Here is a 12,866-nt window from a genome sequence, read left to right as displayed (position 1 = left end):
GTCTTGTAGAGTTAGACCTAAATCAGTTGTATCACAAGTGGTTACAGCAGTCAATTTGTAAACTTTTGGACTGTTAACAGTGGATGCAGAGACCTGTGCCAGCAATTCATTAGTCTCTCACTCAGTTTGTTTGGCCTCTGACAAATTACACAAGCTCCTGCACACACAGGGCAGAGGGAATTTGTTGGTGGCAACACTGTGCAAGAGACTTGTGATTCATTGACTCAGTCCAGATAGAGGGAGAAAGAGGAGGAGTGATCACTGACATCATACAGACTCTGGCAAAGGGGTACAGCATGCATACGGATAAATGAAACAATTTTGTATTAAGTGTGTGAAAAAATTCCCCTGCATCAATCTAACATCATTTGTCCATTTCTTCCATTTTCCACCTAATGACATAACAGGAAGGGCCGTCTATAGCTGCTGTGGAACATAAACTTTCATTCAACAACTGGAATGAATAGGCTACTATGAATACACACGTAACACTGGAGCTCATACATTCACCAAGTGGGTGGTACCTAAGAGGAACCTGCTTGTGACTGAATTTACAACCATACAACAGAACACACAGCTTAAATTCTTACGCAGCCGTACAGCAATAGAAATTTGGAGATTTGGCTACATAGAGAATGGAGTGACGGTGCTGTTCAGGTTTCATTCATGGTTTGCCATCATGGAACCACATTGTATAATAACTGTGTAACATCACCAGCCCAATGAGCTATCTGACATGACCTCCAGGACACTCTCTCGTTCATTCAAACAAACAATGCTGAATTTGACTGCTGAGTCAATGCAGCTTGTTGATTCGGGAATGATCCTGCCTGCTATCTGAAGCGATGCCAAGTGGCCTAATCTGCCTGCCAAATATTCAAAAAGGTCATTTTTCCGTTCCTCCCCAACTTAAAAATCATGTATGGAGGAACAACAGAACGAGAATGAGAGAGGACGAGAATGAGAGAGAATGAGAGAGAACGAGAATGAGAGAGAATGAGCGAGAGAGAGAGATCTATTAGAGGAGGGTGGGTTTATTAAATCCTGTCATGTGTAAAGGGCTGAGCTGCTCCATATAATCACTCAGCAATTTCAATAACGTCACAAAGGGAGAGAGAGAGAGAGAGACCATGAGACAGACATATAGTGTGTGTGTGTGTGTGTGATAGAGACAGATTTGTAGATATAGAGACAAACAGAAAAGGCTAAAGGCTTTCGGAGCACAGGATATGGAGTGAGAGGGCAAGAGGATGTGAAGGAAAGAATGCAATGGAGATAGAGAATATGAGGAGGAGGAAGGATGGGGAGGAGACAGACGGACTAGCCTACTTTAACTCCTGACTGCTTCTACCCAGGAAGCGGGGTCATGTCCTGTAGGCACAGAGGAGGAGAGAAAAATAGGGATAAAGAATCTTTAAATGGTGCCCACAGGATGGTGTGATGGATATATGACGTCCGCCTGCAGAACCTCTCACACATTAACATACAAACAGAGCCTGGCTTCAAATACAAACAGAGTCTACTATTTATAGGCTACACATTGCCTCATATGACGGGGAATGATAACGGTTAAGGCTGCCATACGTACTACGCTATCAAATTAACAAAACATCAAGATGCGTCTGTCTAGGGGATCAGGGAATTTGAGAGCTCGGGTATAACTCACCACTTCACCATCCGCTGACACAGAAACAAACTAACCAACTATAAAACAGCCTCTTGGAAGTTCAGGATGTTACCGACAGCAGTATTAAAATTACATCTAGCAAACTTCCAAGATGTTTTCTTCTTCTTCTTAACTCAACAATTCTTTGGTGTCTTACCTATTGGACTTCTGGCAGCCTTCCAAGCCACTGTTTCTGATAAGGCTACACTCCATGTTAATGATGGTAAAGCAATGCCTCAGTTACTCGCTAGCCAACTAAAGACAGACAAAAACCTAAGCACGAGAGAAAGTGTAACAGAGACCAAAACCCTAGCAGATAAAGGTTGACTGTTAAAGAATTGTTTTCAATACATTAGCCAAATCGGGCCCCATTGGATTCTTTGGGTTGCAATTATTTGAGCCTGTTGGAATTATCTTATAGTTGAAAAGAAACAAAATCAAACATTAGATAACGAAGAAATCTTTTTATACTGATTACCTAAGATTGGACTGTGCCTTGGGGTCTTTGTCCTTCCACAGTATCAGAAAAAGTGCTTGTTCAGTTAAGAAAACCTATTGCTGCTGCTGCTGTTTACGATGAAGATATTGGACCTGAAGTCAGTCAACATACTTCTCAGCAAGATCACAAGGGTTACAGTCCACTCAAGTGTGCCTACAATGCTGCAATGTAGCCTAGGCTTTCCTGATAATCCCACAGAACTTTGATTACATGCGTGTGTGTAGGCACTGCACTGCATTGTGTGTGTGTGTGTGTGTGTGTGTGTGTGTGTGTGTAATGCTAATCTCGGTCTATATTGTGAAACCTGCAAACCTTTGGCCACACACACTGACCTGGTGCTTTGAAGAAGCACTTTGACCACACAGGGGCAATACCTACAAGGTGGCAGGCTTGACAAGAACAGATGGCTGTGAGTTCATTTAGGTTAATAAGTCAGTGATGAAGTGGTAAATCAAAAAGTGGGTCAACTATGACTTGCAGTCGGCGATCATTTTATGGAAAACAACCACCAGTATAAACAAAAATCAATTAGCTATTGACTACTTTAAGAAAAGCATTCACTTTTTTCCCAATCTTCATATAACATATATCAATTTCAGACTATTTATACTATGGGATATACTATATATGGGTCATAAGAATTTGTCAGGCTTTAATTTACATCCCTGTTGATAATGCAATTATTTATAGATTTTTTTCCACTTTCCACCGCTTCTACAAAGCGCTGTGATAGATGAGGTCTATTCAAGAGGTAAACCATCGCGATAAACACACCTTTGAGGAGTTCCTAATATATCGCTTTAGGTACAATCACTGTAAATGACTATGGACAAGAAAAACAGCAACCGTGGGAGGGTTTGCTAGTGCTTCCATAACGCTGGGGGATTATTGTGAGCAGCAGATTAGCTAGCGCCCCGCAGCCTCTCAGTCTCTCTCAACAGGTGGCTAGTTTGACAGGTAACGTAACGTAACAGTCCATTTAGCTAACCTGGCTTCATTCGCTGCGACTGGATTCATGTACTGTTAACGTTAGCGAGTTAATCCTAACTAGGTGACTCTAACTGTTAAAAAAATAACACCTGTTGAACTGCATTAAAATCTACCGCCAGTAATATTATGTCATGCTAACCTTAGGCTAGTTGCCGTTAGCTTGCTTTGACGTTAGCCTCCGGCTTGTGCCAATTTGCATTAGACGCTCACAGTGCTCCAGACAGTGAAAGTCGTGCCGGTGTTTTAGTAAACTACGTGCCTCGGTGTGGACTTTACTGATACGAAACTGGCCGAAAATGACCAGGGCGTACAATATAGAAGTGTAGAAGAGGTGTTGGCATCTTACCTGTTGAGTTCGTGTTGTCTGTCAGCAGTAGCTTTCTTTCTGGTTGCAGGTCTGGTCTGAAACTGAATCAGCTGCTGTCCCCTGCGCCAGCCCTCAGGGGAAATGCTTCACCATAACAACCAGAGCTGCTGCTGCTCCTCCTGCACAGCGACGGCCACGAGAGGGCGACAAAGGTCTACAGGGTAGGAAGCACTGGAGTATAGGGTGGTTACCAACAACTATGACCAGCAGTTCAAGGGTTTAGGGGGGACACACTCTGGATCAAACCCTGGGCAGCAAATCACACTGACATACTACTGTATAGTCATAGTAGTAGCCTAGATGCAACTGTTTTCTCTCAGGTCATTGGCAAGAGTGCAAAAAAGATTTACATGGGAAAAGTGTGCAGCAAGGTATTGCTAAACTGAACCCCTAGTAGGAAGGTTGCAACATGTCAGCTCAATCCAAACTTTGTTAAAGGGGAAAGGGGGTTTTGGGGGTGGCAGCAGCCTAGAGGACAGAGAGGAAGGCTTGTGACTGAAAGGTTGCCGGCTTGAATCCCCAGACCGGCTGGGAAAACATGGGTGGGGAAGGTGAATGAGTAGTAACAACTATTGTCAAGGTTTCTTTGAGCAGGGCATACGTTTGTGACCAAAGCCAAACACAAAATGTGCTTCAGTAAAACTCACACAGGTCGACAGTTTATCTGTGTGAGGCAGAAATAATTGTGTAATCACATTTTACATTTAAGCATTTAGCTGAAACTCTTATCCTGAGTGCAACAGCAGAATGTAGAATGAGCTTCAATTCCTAGATCACCAAAATTACAAGCAAGCAGTTCCTGTGACCACAGAGCCATCAGGTAACAGCAAAGTGCTATGAAAAGAAATACAATAAGAGCTAAGGAAAGAGATAGAAGGGATTTTAAACAACAATTAGAGTGAGCAGAGAGGTGATATGATTCATAAATTATCTTTAAGTAGATCTAATGCTCCTGTAGCCTGTCACCCAATATGTTGAGTCTTAAAAGAAAAGAAAATGAATATCCATTTTGCAATCTATAACAAACACAGTTTCTGATCAATAGTGCCTCTGAAAATAAAAACCATCAGGATATAACTGTTTGGGGGAAAATATGTTGCAACATTGAATATGTGTTCAGCTTTACAGTTCAGTGCAAGTGAGAAAAGGAGAGGCAAACTGACTTTGTACAAACAAGTAAGTGTGACATGCCATTATGCAGAGGCACTATAGCCTCACTTATTACATAAGAGGTGTGTGTGTGTGTGTGTGTGTGTGTGTGTGTGTATGTGTCACAGGTTTAATGTAAAACTATACTCTCTCTGGTTTGACCAAAAATATGAGCACAACCTTTTAACAACATACTGTGGCAGGGTGTTTTTACCTTCTTGACCACATTCCTGTTTGACAGTGCAGTCAAAACCCGAACAGACGCTGTTTTTAACATCCCTTCAGTCAAATCTCGATTCAATCAAGCCAACTGAGCTTACTGTTGGAAAATTCTGAAGTAATTGGACTGTGTGACTGGTAGCTTAATCCCGAGGAAACTCCCAGGAGCAACAGAATCAGTTGCTAATACCTAGAAACAGATAGACAGTGATGACCCTGTGATCCGCTGACCCCTCCGGTGACCTGGCCAGCCAACACTGCACTGACACTCTGCAGGGACCTGACGAGGAAACGGCCCGGGAACACTTCTGGTCTCCTTGGCGAGATAATAAGAAAGAAAATGGCTACGATATGTGTATGGCATTTAAAGAGAGTAACATTTGCATAACAAGTTACAAAGGGCAGTAAGATAAAAGGAACAAAGAAAACATATTAACAATCAGTTCTAATAAATGGAAGACTTGAACTGCTGGCTTCATTAAGTCCTGCTCAAAGGAACAAAAACAGCACAAGACTATAGCTGTAATATTATCATAACAATACAAATGAATATAAGAAAATGCTATCACTATATGCTGAAATTCCACTCAACAATACTGTGACCATGAAACTGACACCAAAAGGACAAATTTTACTGCTGATAGGACCGAAACAGAGCTTCATTAATATAGACCTTTCTTTCTTTAACTATGGGCTGGAGCCTAATATAAAAGACGCAGGCCTTCTTCAGCTTGGTATCTCAAATTCTAGCTTTGTTTCAGAAATGTGTCTTAATTATGGTGATGGAGTGATGCTGTCTTCAGTGGACCGTTGAAATATGGTTAAAAGGGATTTCTGCTGGGTCTCCTCAAGACAAGAGTTGCATTATATTTTCATGAGTGTGTGTCCTGGTAAGAGATTCAGTTTCTTATTTGGGTCCCGGGCTGAAAAAGTTGAAGAACCCCTAATGTAGACTTTTTGAAAAGCCTTGAATGAGCAGTTTCTCAATGGATAATAGTCGAACAAAGAAAAGAGTCAAAATCTATAGAACACGTAGTTTATTTAATTAGAAAACACACTCTCTCTCTCTCTCTCTCTCTCTCTCTCTCTCTCTGTCTGTCTTGCAGCAGGACTAAACCTCCCTCCTTCAGTCCAGCTCAGTATTGGGATGCATCTCAGGACAGCTTAGGAGGGGATTTGTCTGGACACAATCAGTGTATGTGAACAGCCTTGTCCTGGATGGTATCCTATTCATATGGTTTCCCATTCTTCTCATGCATTGCATGGTCTCACTAATCCAACCAAAACCTATTAACTGGCTCTGCAGCAGACAGGAAGAGATACAGTTTGTATTCAAATCAGTGTGTTTTGCACAGAGCACTCTGGGTATGTATGAGAGGGAATTTAAATTGGGTCTAAACATTATACATACAAGAGATGGATGAGCAGTTTGCCTGGACATGATCCTTCATTTTGATCATTTTGTGTGTTCAGTACTGAGAAAACTCCCATTCATTTTCCAGTCGACTAAGAGGAAATAAGAGCATTCATTTTTGAACAGAAAATGGCCAGCAAATAAATGATTGATTTCTTTGAAAGGGGAACCTATGTCATGTTTATTTTAATGGAATTGACTATAGGGAAGTCGAGCTTTGCACGGAGCTTTAAGTGAAACCACTAGAGGGGGACCAGGTAACTTTCCCTCTCCATCGCAACAGTATGTGGCAATCAGAAAGTAGAATCATTAATGCAAATTGCAACAGGTGAGGGAGCTTTGAAGTTCCTCGTATTAGGAAAGTTGCTTGACCTGGAAGACGAGTTTAATACGTCATTTCTACAGGAAAAAAATGACAACCGACGCAAATTCACATGGTAAGAGAAAATGAGTTTCACGCAGCAGAATTAACAACTGTGTGGGTATACTAGGCCTACTGTAATTATTTGCCTTAATTGGAAATTTGAAAGGGGATGGGCAGGGTTCAGCAGGGACGAGCCACCGGCTAAAAATGAGCGAGTGTGTTCAGAAAAGGCGTCGCCAGTGGACAACGCTCAGTATGTATTTTAACTCGAAACTGAATGAATTTTGCAGTTATACACCCTCACTCGGCTGAAGGGACAGTAAACAGCAGTGTCAAATGTAGGTTAAAATATTACTTCTACTTCAAAATGTTATGGTAGCCTATAGCTCAGGCTTGTGTGAAAACTGTTACCAGTGGTGTGAGATAATCCGTCTTGTTTCCAATGCAGTTTCACTTGTTTCGGGAATTTCCTAGACAAGTGTCTATTTTGACGCAATGCAAAATAAGGCGAATCACTCCACCAGTATCAAGACCATCATACTTGATCGAGAATTACATTATCTCACCACAACTGAATATGTTACCACTTGTTTTGAGAAAAAATAAGACTTTAACACTTAATGTTAGGTTGAATGGTTTGCTAATGTGGATATTTTTGCAGTGTGTGACACCGGTTGGACAGATAGGTTATGTTGATTCTGTTATTGAGTCAGTGTTTCGTTGAGAGATACGGTATCTTTATGCCTTGTCCAACACCTCTGGAAAAGATGATTGCTCCAGTTTAAGGTGCGAATGTCCCAACTAGGACACTTAGCAGCTTGCAAGCTATAGAAAACCCACAAATGGCGTTGAATAGCCCCCGTATTTCCTCACATGCTAAGCAGCTTCTCTGGGAAGGATCGTCTCCAGCTTGCCCATGGGGATCCTCCTAATCCAACTTGTTTTCACTGTCTTGCTGGGAAGCAAGAGTTTAGACATTAGCACTACGTTAACTTGAACAAAAGACATGCATTCCCGAAACTTCTTCTCTCACGTTGAATGACATCCTGCATACTATCAGGGAGACCCTACTGTGCGTAAAGCAGCCCCCAACTGTTGCGCGCTCTCCTGCATGGACACGCTCACAGCACCACAGTGATGCCTCTCATTCATTTATTCTGAAAACAAATCTGTGGACTAATTATAAAGGCACCGCATAGACTGTTGCTTTTTTCCCCCAAACGAGAGTAGCATATTTGAGAGCTGTCTACATAGGCTATGTATTTTGGTGTGCATGGTTTGTTTTCTGCAATCAAAATGACTTGGATTAATAATATGCAATTACTTTTTACATTTCCCCCCCCAAAAAGAATTCCAAAATATTTCAAACTCAAACGTAGTGGGGCCTAACTTGGCTTGTGTATCAAAAGCAATACTTCTACCAATACCAATACCAGTTATTATGTGATCTTACAATAGCATCACTGGCCAACTTGTTAATCTTTTAGTGTTTGTATATTAGCAATCCTTATGTATATTGCTCACCAAAATTGTTGATTGCATGAAAGCCTCAATCGAAATTCCTCTCCATTTCTTTCTTTCTTACACCCCACCCCATCCCCCACATGCTTTACTTTCCTTTTAGCCTCTGTGGGTCACTTTGGTGAATTACTTTGTTTAGTAGGGCTAAATGCAGAGAATGAGGTGATGATGATGTTGCCCTTGTCTCTGGAACTTCTTAAATAGAAACCACGATGAGTATGAAGCCTCAGTAGTATATTTACTCCACATTCCAAGACGCGCCTTGCGCCCACTCCTGCGTGAAAATCTTCTAAGCACTGTTTCCAAAGCAAACTCAGCATTGCTGAGTTATAAGTGGCGTGTTGATATTATCATAGGGGTTATTTACAGGTTTACAGTCTTTCTCTCTCCCCCTCTCATACACAGACCCTCCCCACCCCCCCGGGGCGATCAGTCATTCTGCTCGCAGATAACGCTTCATTCTCTCCTCGATTACGCAGCGGGATTTACATGAAACTGTTAATTGTTTGCTCTTCAAATAGAGTCAGCCTGGAGCCAGCAGTCTGCCAGAAGTTAAGGACCGACTCTTTGCCCTCCCTCCCCCTCTGTGTCCTCCTGTCCGACCGTGCGGGCCAATCTTCCCCCCTGGCTGATCAGCATGACAAAGCACTGGCTGGAGCGGAGCCTCTTGGCACCACCCGCTCTCTCCCACCTTGGGGCCCACCACGACCATCAACTTGACTCCGACAGAAATGCGCAGCAGAGGTATCTTCCCAGCGGTCTAGCGCGGAGCTCTCCAGCCCAGCACTGGCCTCACCATCCGGCCCAGGTGTTTTCCCATCAGCCGCCCCGGTTGGAGAAGCCGGCTGCCTTCCCCGACCACCTCATCAGATCCACGGCGCATATGGATAAAGCCGTGCAACCAGACCACCGCGGACCGCCGAGGTCGTCCTACCCGACGCCTCAGCCCAGCAGAGATGCCCTGTTCAAAGAGGAATCTCTTACCCGGGACTCATGGGACAGTGACCGGGAGAAGAGTGCCGGCGGTGGGAGGAAAAAGAACTATCAGCGGTACCCCAAACCACCGTACTCATACCTCGCCATGATTGCTATGGTCATCCAAGGCTCTCCAGAGAAGAAACTGACGCTGTCAGAGGTAAAGTGAATACATTTTGGGCCGGTGTTTGAGTGAATTACATTTGGGGTAAGGTAGCTATAAAGGGCGCATGGTGTGTTTTACGCACGCTGCTGCTTATGATGTTCACATGGTCATGTTGACGCACCAGTATCTGATTCAAGTAAATCTCATCTTAAGTTATAAGGAAAGAGTAGTAGATTTGATCTCAGCATCACAGCATGTTCATTTCACTTTTCTATTCTATTCTATTTAATTTATTGATAGCGGATTGATGACAGATCGTTTTGCGGTTCATAAGGTGACACTAAACAGCAATCTCTTGGTGACACTTCAGTGACTACCGCCCATGCCATTCTTGGTTTGTTTTGATAAGACTGGACTGTAGTGAAACCAGACACTGATCTGTATCAGGCAAAGTGGGTTGATAAGATAGCTGTAGATGGTCTAAAGACACTTTTCAATTGGTATTTTCTCTCCCTTGTTTGTAGAGGAATTACCTTTAGGCAACCTAAAACCTAGTAGCCTATTAGAGGTTAATTATAGAATGTGTAATGGCAGACATTTAGCTTGGTGTCTTGTGAGCAGTTTTATTTTTTAATTGATACAATATGAGCAGCATGCTAACAATAAATATGTGTAGTGGACATCTAGATCTGCTGACATGTCTTAAAATGTATTCAATTATAATATACATTTTTGAACAATAATGGTTCTGAGTAATGTTGGTGTGCATTTTGATGGCAGTGTACCAAAACCAAAAAGCTGTTTAGACAGCCCCTGCGGCTGCATTTGTATTTTCTTCTGTGACTTCATCTGACAAACTGAAACAGCCATAGTGACTCCTATCCTTTATTTTCAGATCCTGAAGGAGATCAGTACTCTCTTCCCATTCTTCAAAGGAAACTACAAGGGTTGGCGGGATTCTGTGAGACACAACCTCTCCTCTTACGACTGCTTTGTTAAGGTTTGTGTGTTAAAATGCCTCTTTAGTCTTGTCATATCAGTCATATTAGTCTTTTAACAGAAGAAGTTCTCAAAATACAAGCTAATGGTCCGGTGTACCTCAGTGAATAGAGCATGGCACCAGTACTGTTGCAGTTGAGGTTTGTTTCTCTCTAGGGCCGCCCATATGAAAAATATATGCACTTATTGTACTGTAAAGGGCTTTTGATAAAGGCCTCAAACCAATCGGTATGCATTTTTTTAAGTGTGAGAAGTGTGAAACGAGGTCAGTCCTGTTTGACTTGGTTGTAGGGCCTGGCACTCATCGCAATGTTCACCCTCCTCCATCCACCTGTAGGTGCTGAAGGACCCAGGAAAGCCCCAGGGCAAAGGCAACTTCTGGGCCGTGGAGTTGAGCCGCGTGCCCCTGGAGCTCCTGAAGAGGCAGAACACGGCCGTGTCGCGCCAGGATGAGACAGTCTTCGCCCAGGATCTGGCCCCCTACATCCTGCACGGACAAACCCACAAGCCAGGCTCTGAGCCCCCCCCTGTTGCCGTCACCGCCCTCCCCCCCGTGCCCTCCAGACACCCCTCCCCACCGCAGGAGGACTTGTTCCGACCCAAGCTGGACTCGTCCTTCGCCATCGACTCCCTGCTGCACAGCCTGAGGCCGGCCAGTGCTGCCGGGGAGGCAGAAATGGCTGCCAGAGACTGCTGGGGGGAGGCGGAGCACCCGAGACCCTCCCCTCCTCCACGACCCCGCTACACCTCCTCTGCCCGTAGCGCCTCAGCCAGCTCTGCCAGCCCGGCCTCCTCCTCCTCTGATGAGGACTGGAGGGGGGTGTCGCAGGCCGGGAAGCGCGTTGCTCCTGACGGGGAAGTGGGGTCGGACGGTTACGAGGACTGCAAGCCCCCGCTCCACAAATCGGCCCGGCGAGATTCCGCCGCACCTCCGTGGGAGTTGCCTACCTCCTACGCCAAATACACCCCTCCCAACGCTGTGGCCCCACCCAGCATGCGGTTTAACGGGGGTCCCCTAATGCCTCTGCATGGCGGGCTCCCCCTCTACGGCTACGGGAGCTCTCCTGTGGCGCCTGGCCACTTCTTAGGCCACGCCTATTGGCCCATCCTCCCCAGTGGTCGGGTTTCTCTCCAAGCCCCTCCCCTCATTATGGACCTGGACAACATGTTGCAGTCTGTGCCTCCCAATAAGAGTGTGTTTGATGTCCTGGTGCCAGCCAGTCAGAACTCCCACTCACACCATCCACCGCCCAGTCAGTACGCCCTGCAGAGTGGGCCTCCCCTCAACAGGTACCACCAGTACTGACTGACTCTGAATTACTGACACTAAATCACTCAAACTGAACCAAATCCTAATTCTAATATGCAAGGATACTAAACTATACTGAGAAACATGATACAGGACACAAGTTTTAGTCAAGATCCGCAATAGCTTTCTCCTGCAACTACTCCAGAGTTCAGCCTTAATCAGAACCTCCAACTCGAGAGATATTGACTGTCTAATACGCAAAGGGATACTGAAGTACAGGGCTAATGCTACAACTGGATTCATGCTTAGTATGATTTGAAAATGCAATATGTTTTCATTTGGAAAGACAATAATATGTTTTTGTTATTTCTTTTCAATTTGTATATTTGAGTACTATATGCTTTCAAGACATTGGAGACAATCTACCTCAAACAGCTATACAAATATCTACCTCAGTCTTTGAAGGATGAATGTATTAATACAGGGTCTTTGCACTGCCAGTGTTATTTGCACTATTTTGATGTCAGCATAATTTGTTTTCTTCCAGAAATTGCTTTTGAATGTTATCTACCTACCTACTACTACCTACTGACTGCTGAATGTTTTGTTGGATTTTTCCCCCCGGTTGTATAGTCGTCCTGTGTAGACCTTCTATAGTAATGAGCTGAACTGAAAACTGCACATACAGTACAGCCAAGGTACAGAGTGTTGGAAAAAAGATTGTGGTTGAACAGGGTATGAAATAAAATGCTGTTATTTAAACAATTTATCCCGCCCTGCATTGTATGTAGCAATACAGAAATGGGAGGTACATAATTGGCATAATAGTTTCAGGGAAAACAACTGCTACTTTCCTTTCACAGGGTGTGTGCACACAGATCTGTGTGTACATGCTGGAGTCCATTGTATTACCTTGTGTTACTTGTGAGTTTTAGTGTGTTTGTTCAGATGGTTAAATCAAAGACAAGTTGTTTAGCCCCAACGTTTTCCTGTTTTTGTTAAGTTTCTGCAAGTCTGGGCCTTATACAATCTACAGTTTTCATCATATTGCCCTGATTTATCAACAAAATAGTGTGATTGTTAGGATGCATTCTCATCTACTAGCAAATTGGCCAAGATTGGCATTTTTATTTTGCAATATATTTACTGGTGTTTTGTTGATTGACTGGTTGTCACATAAAAACCTTATTTTTTAGCTAAGAAAACAAGGTAGGTTATAGATATTTTATTCCATGAATAAATATGTATAAAGACTAATGTAGTTCTTTTCAGTCAGGACAGCATCTTTCCCCTTATTGAGTTGGCTAAACAGAGGAGGGGCAGTTCAAGCAGCAACACCAGGGGGTCG

At 43.7% G+C, this 12,866-nt stretch overlaps 1 protein-coding gene across 1 annotated transcript; it reads left to right on the top strand.

The window, feature by feature from the left end:
• The first annotated feature begins 8,826 nt into the window (after window positions 1–8,826).
• On the top strand, window positions 8,827–11,575 carry foxh1 (forkhead box H1). The gene is made up of 3 exons (XM_071919509.1): window positions 8,827–9,324; window positions 10,166–10,270; window positions 10,607–11,575. The coding sequence occupies exons 1-3, from the start codon at window positions 8,827–8,829 to the stop codon at window positions 11,573–11,575; spliced, it is 1,572 nt and encodes a 523-aa protein (XP_071775610.1).
• Window positions 11,576–12,866: the final 1,291 nt, after the last annotated feature.

Source organism: Centroberyx gerrardi, chromosome 22 (genome assembly GCF_048128805.1).
Source record: "Centroberyx gerrardi isolate f3 chromosome 22, fCenGer3.hap1.cur.20231027, whole genome shotgun sequence".
NCBI lineage: Eukaryota > Metazoa > Chordata > Actinopteri > Beryciformes > Berycidae > Centroberyx > Centroberyx gerrardi.
This window is presented reverse-complemented; position numbering and strand designations above follow the sequence as displayed.

Bases quoted from the DNA above. Each gene is read 5' to 3' on its own strand.
- foxh1 (XM_071919509.1), top strand. From the start codon at position 8,827: ATGACAAAGCACTGGCTGGAGCGGAGCCTCTTGGCACCACCCGCTCTC. The intron at 9,325-10,165 runs GTAAAGTGAATA...CTTTATTTTCAG, and splicing joins AGAAACTGACGCTGTCAGAG to ATCCTGAAGGAGATCAGTAC. The intron at 10,271-10,606 runs GTTTGTGTGTTA...ATCCACCTGTAG, and splicing joins CTTACGACTGCTTTGTTAAG to GTGCTGAAGGACCCAGGAAA.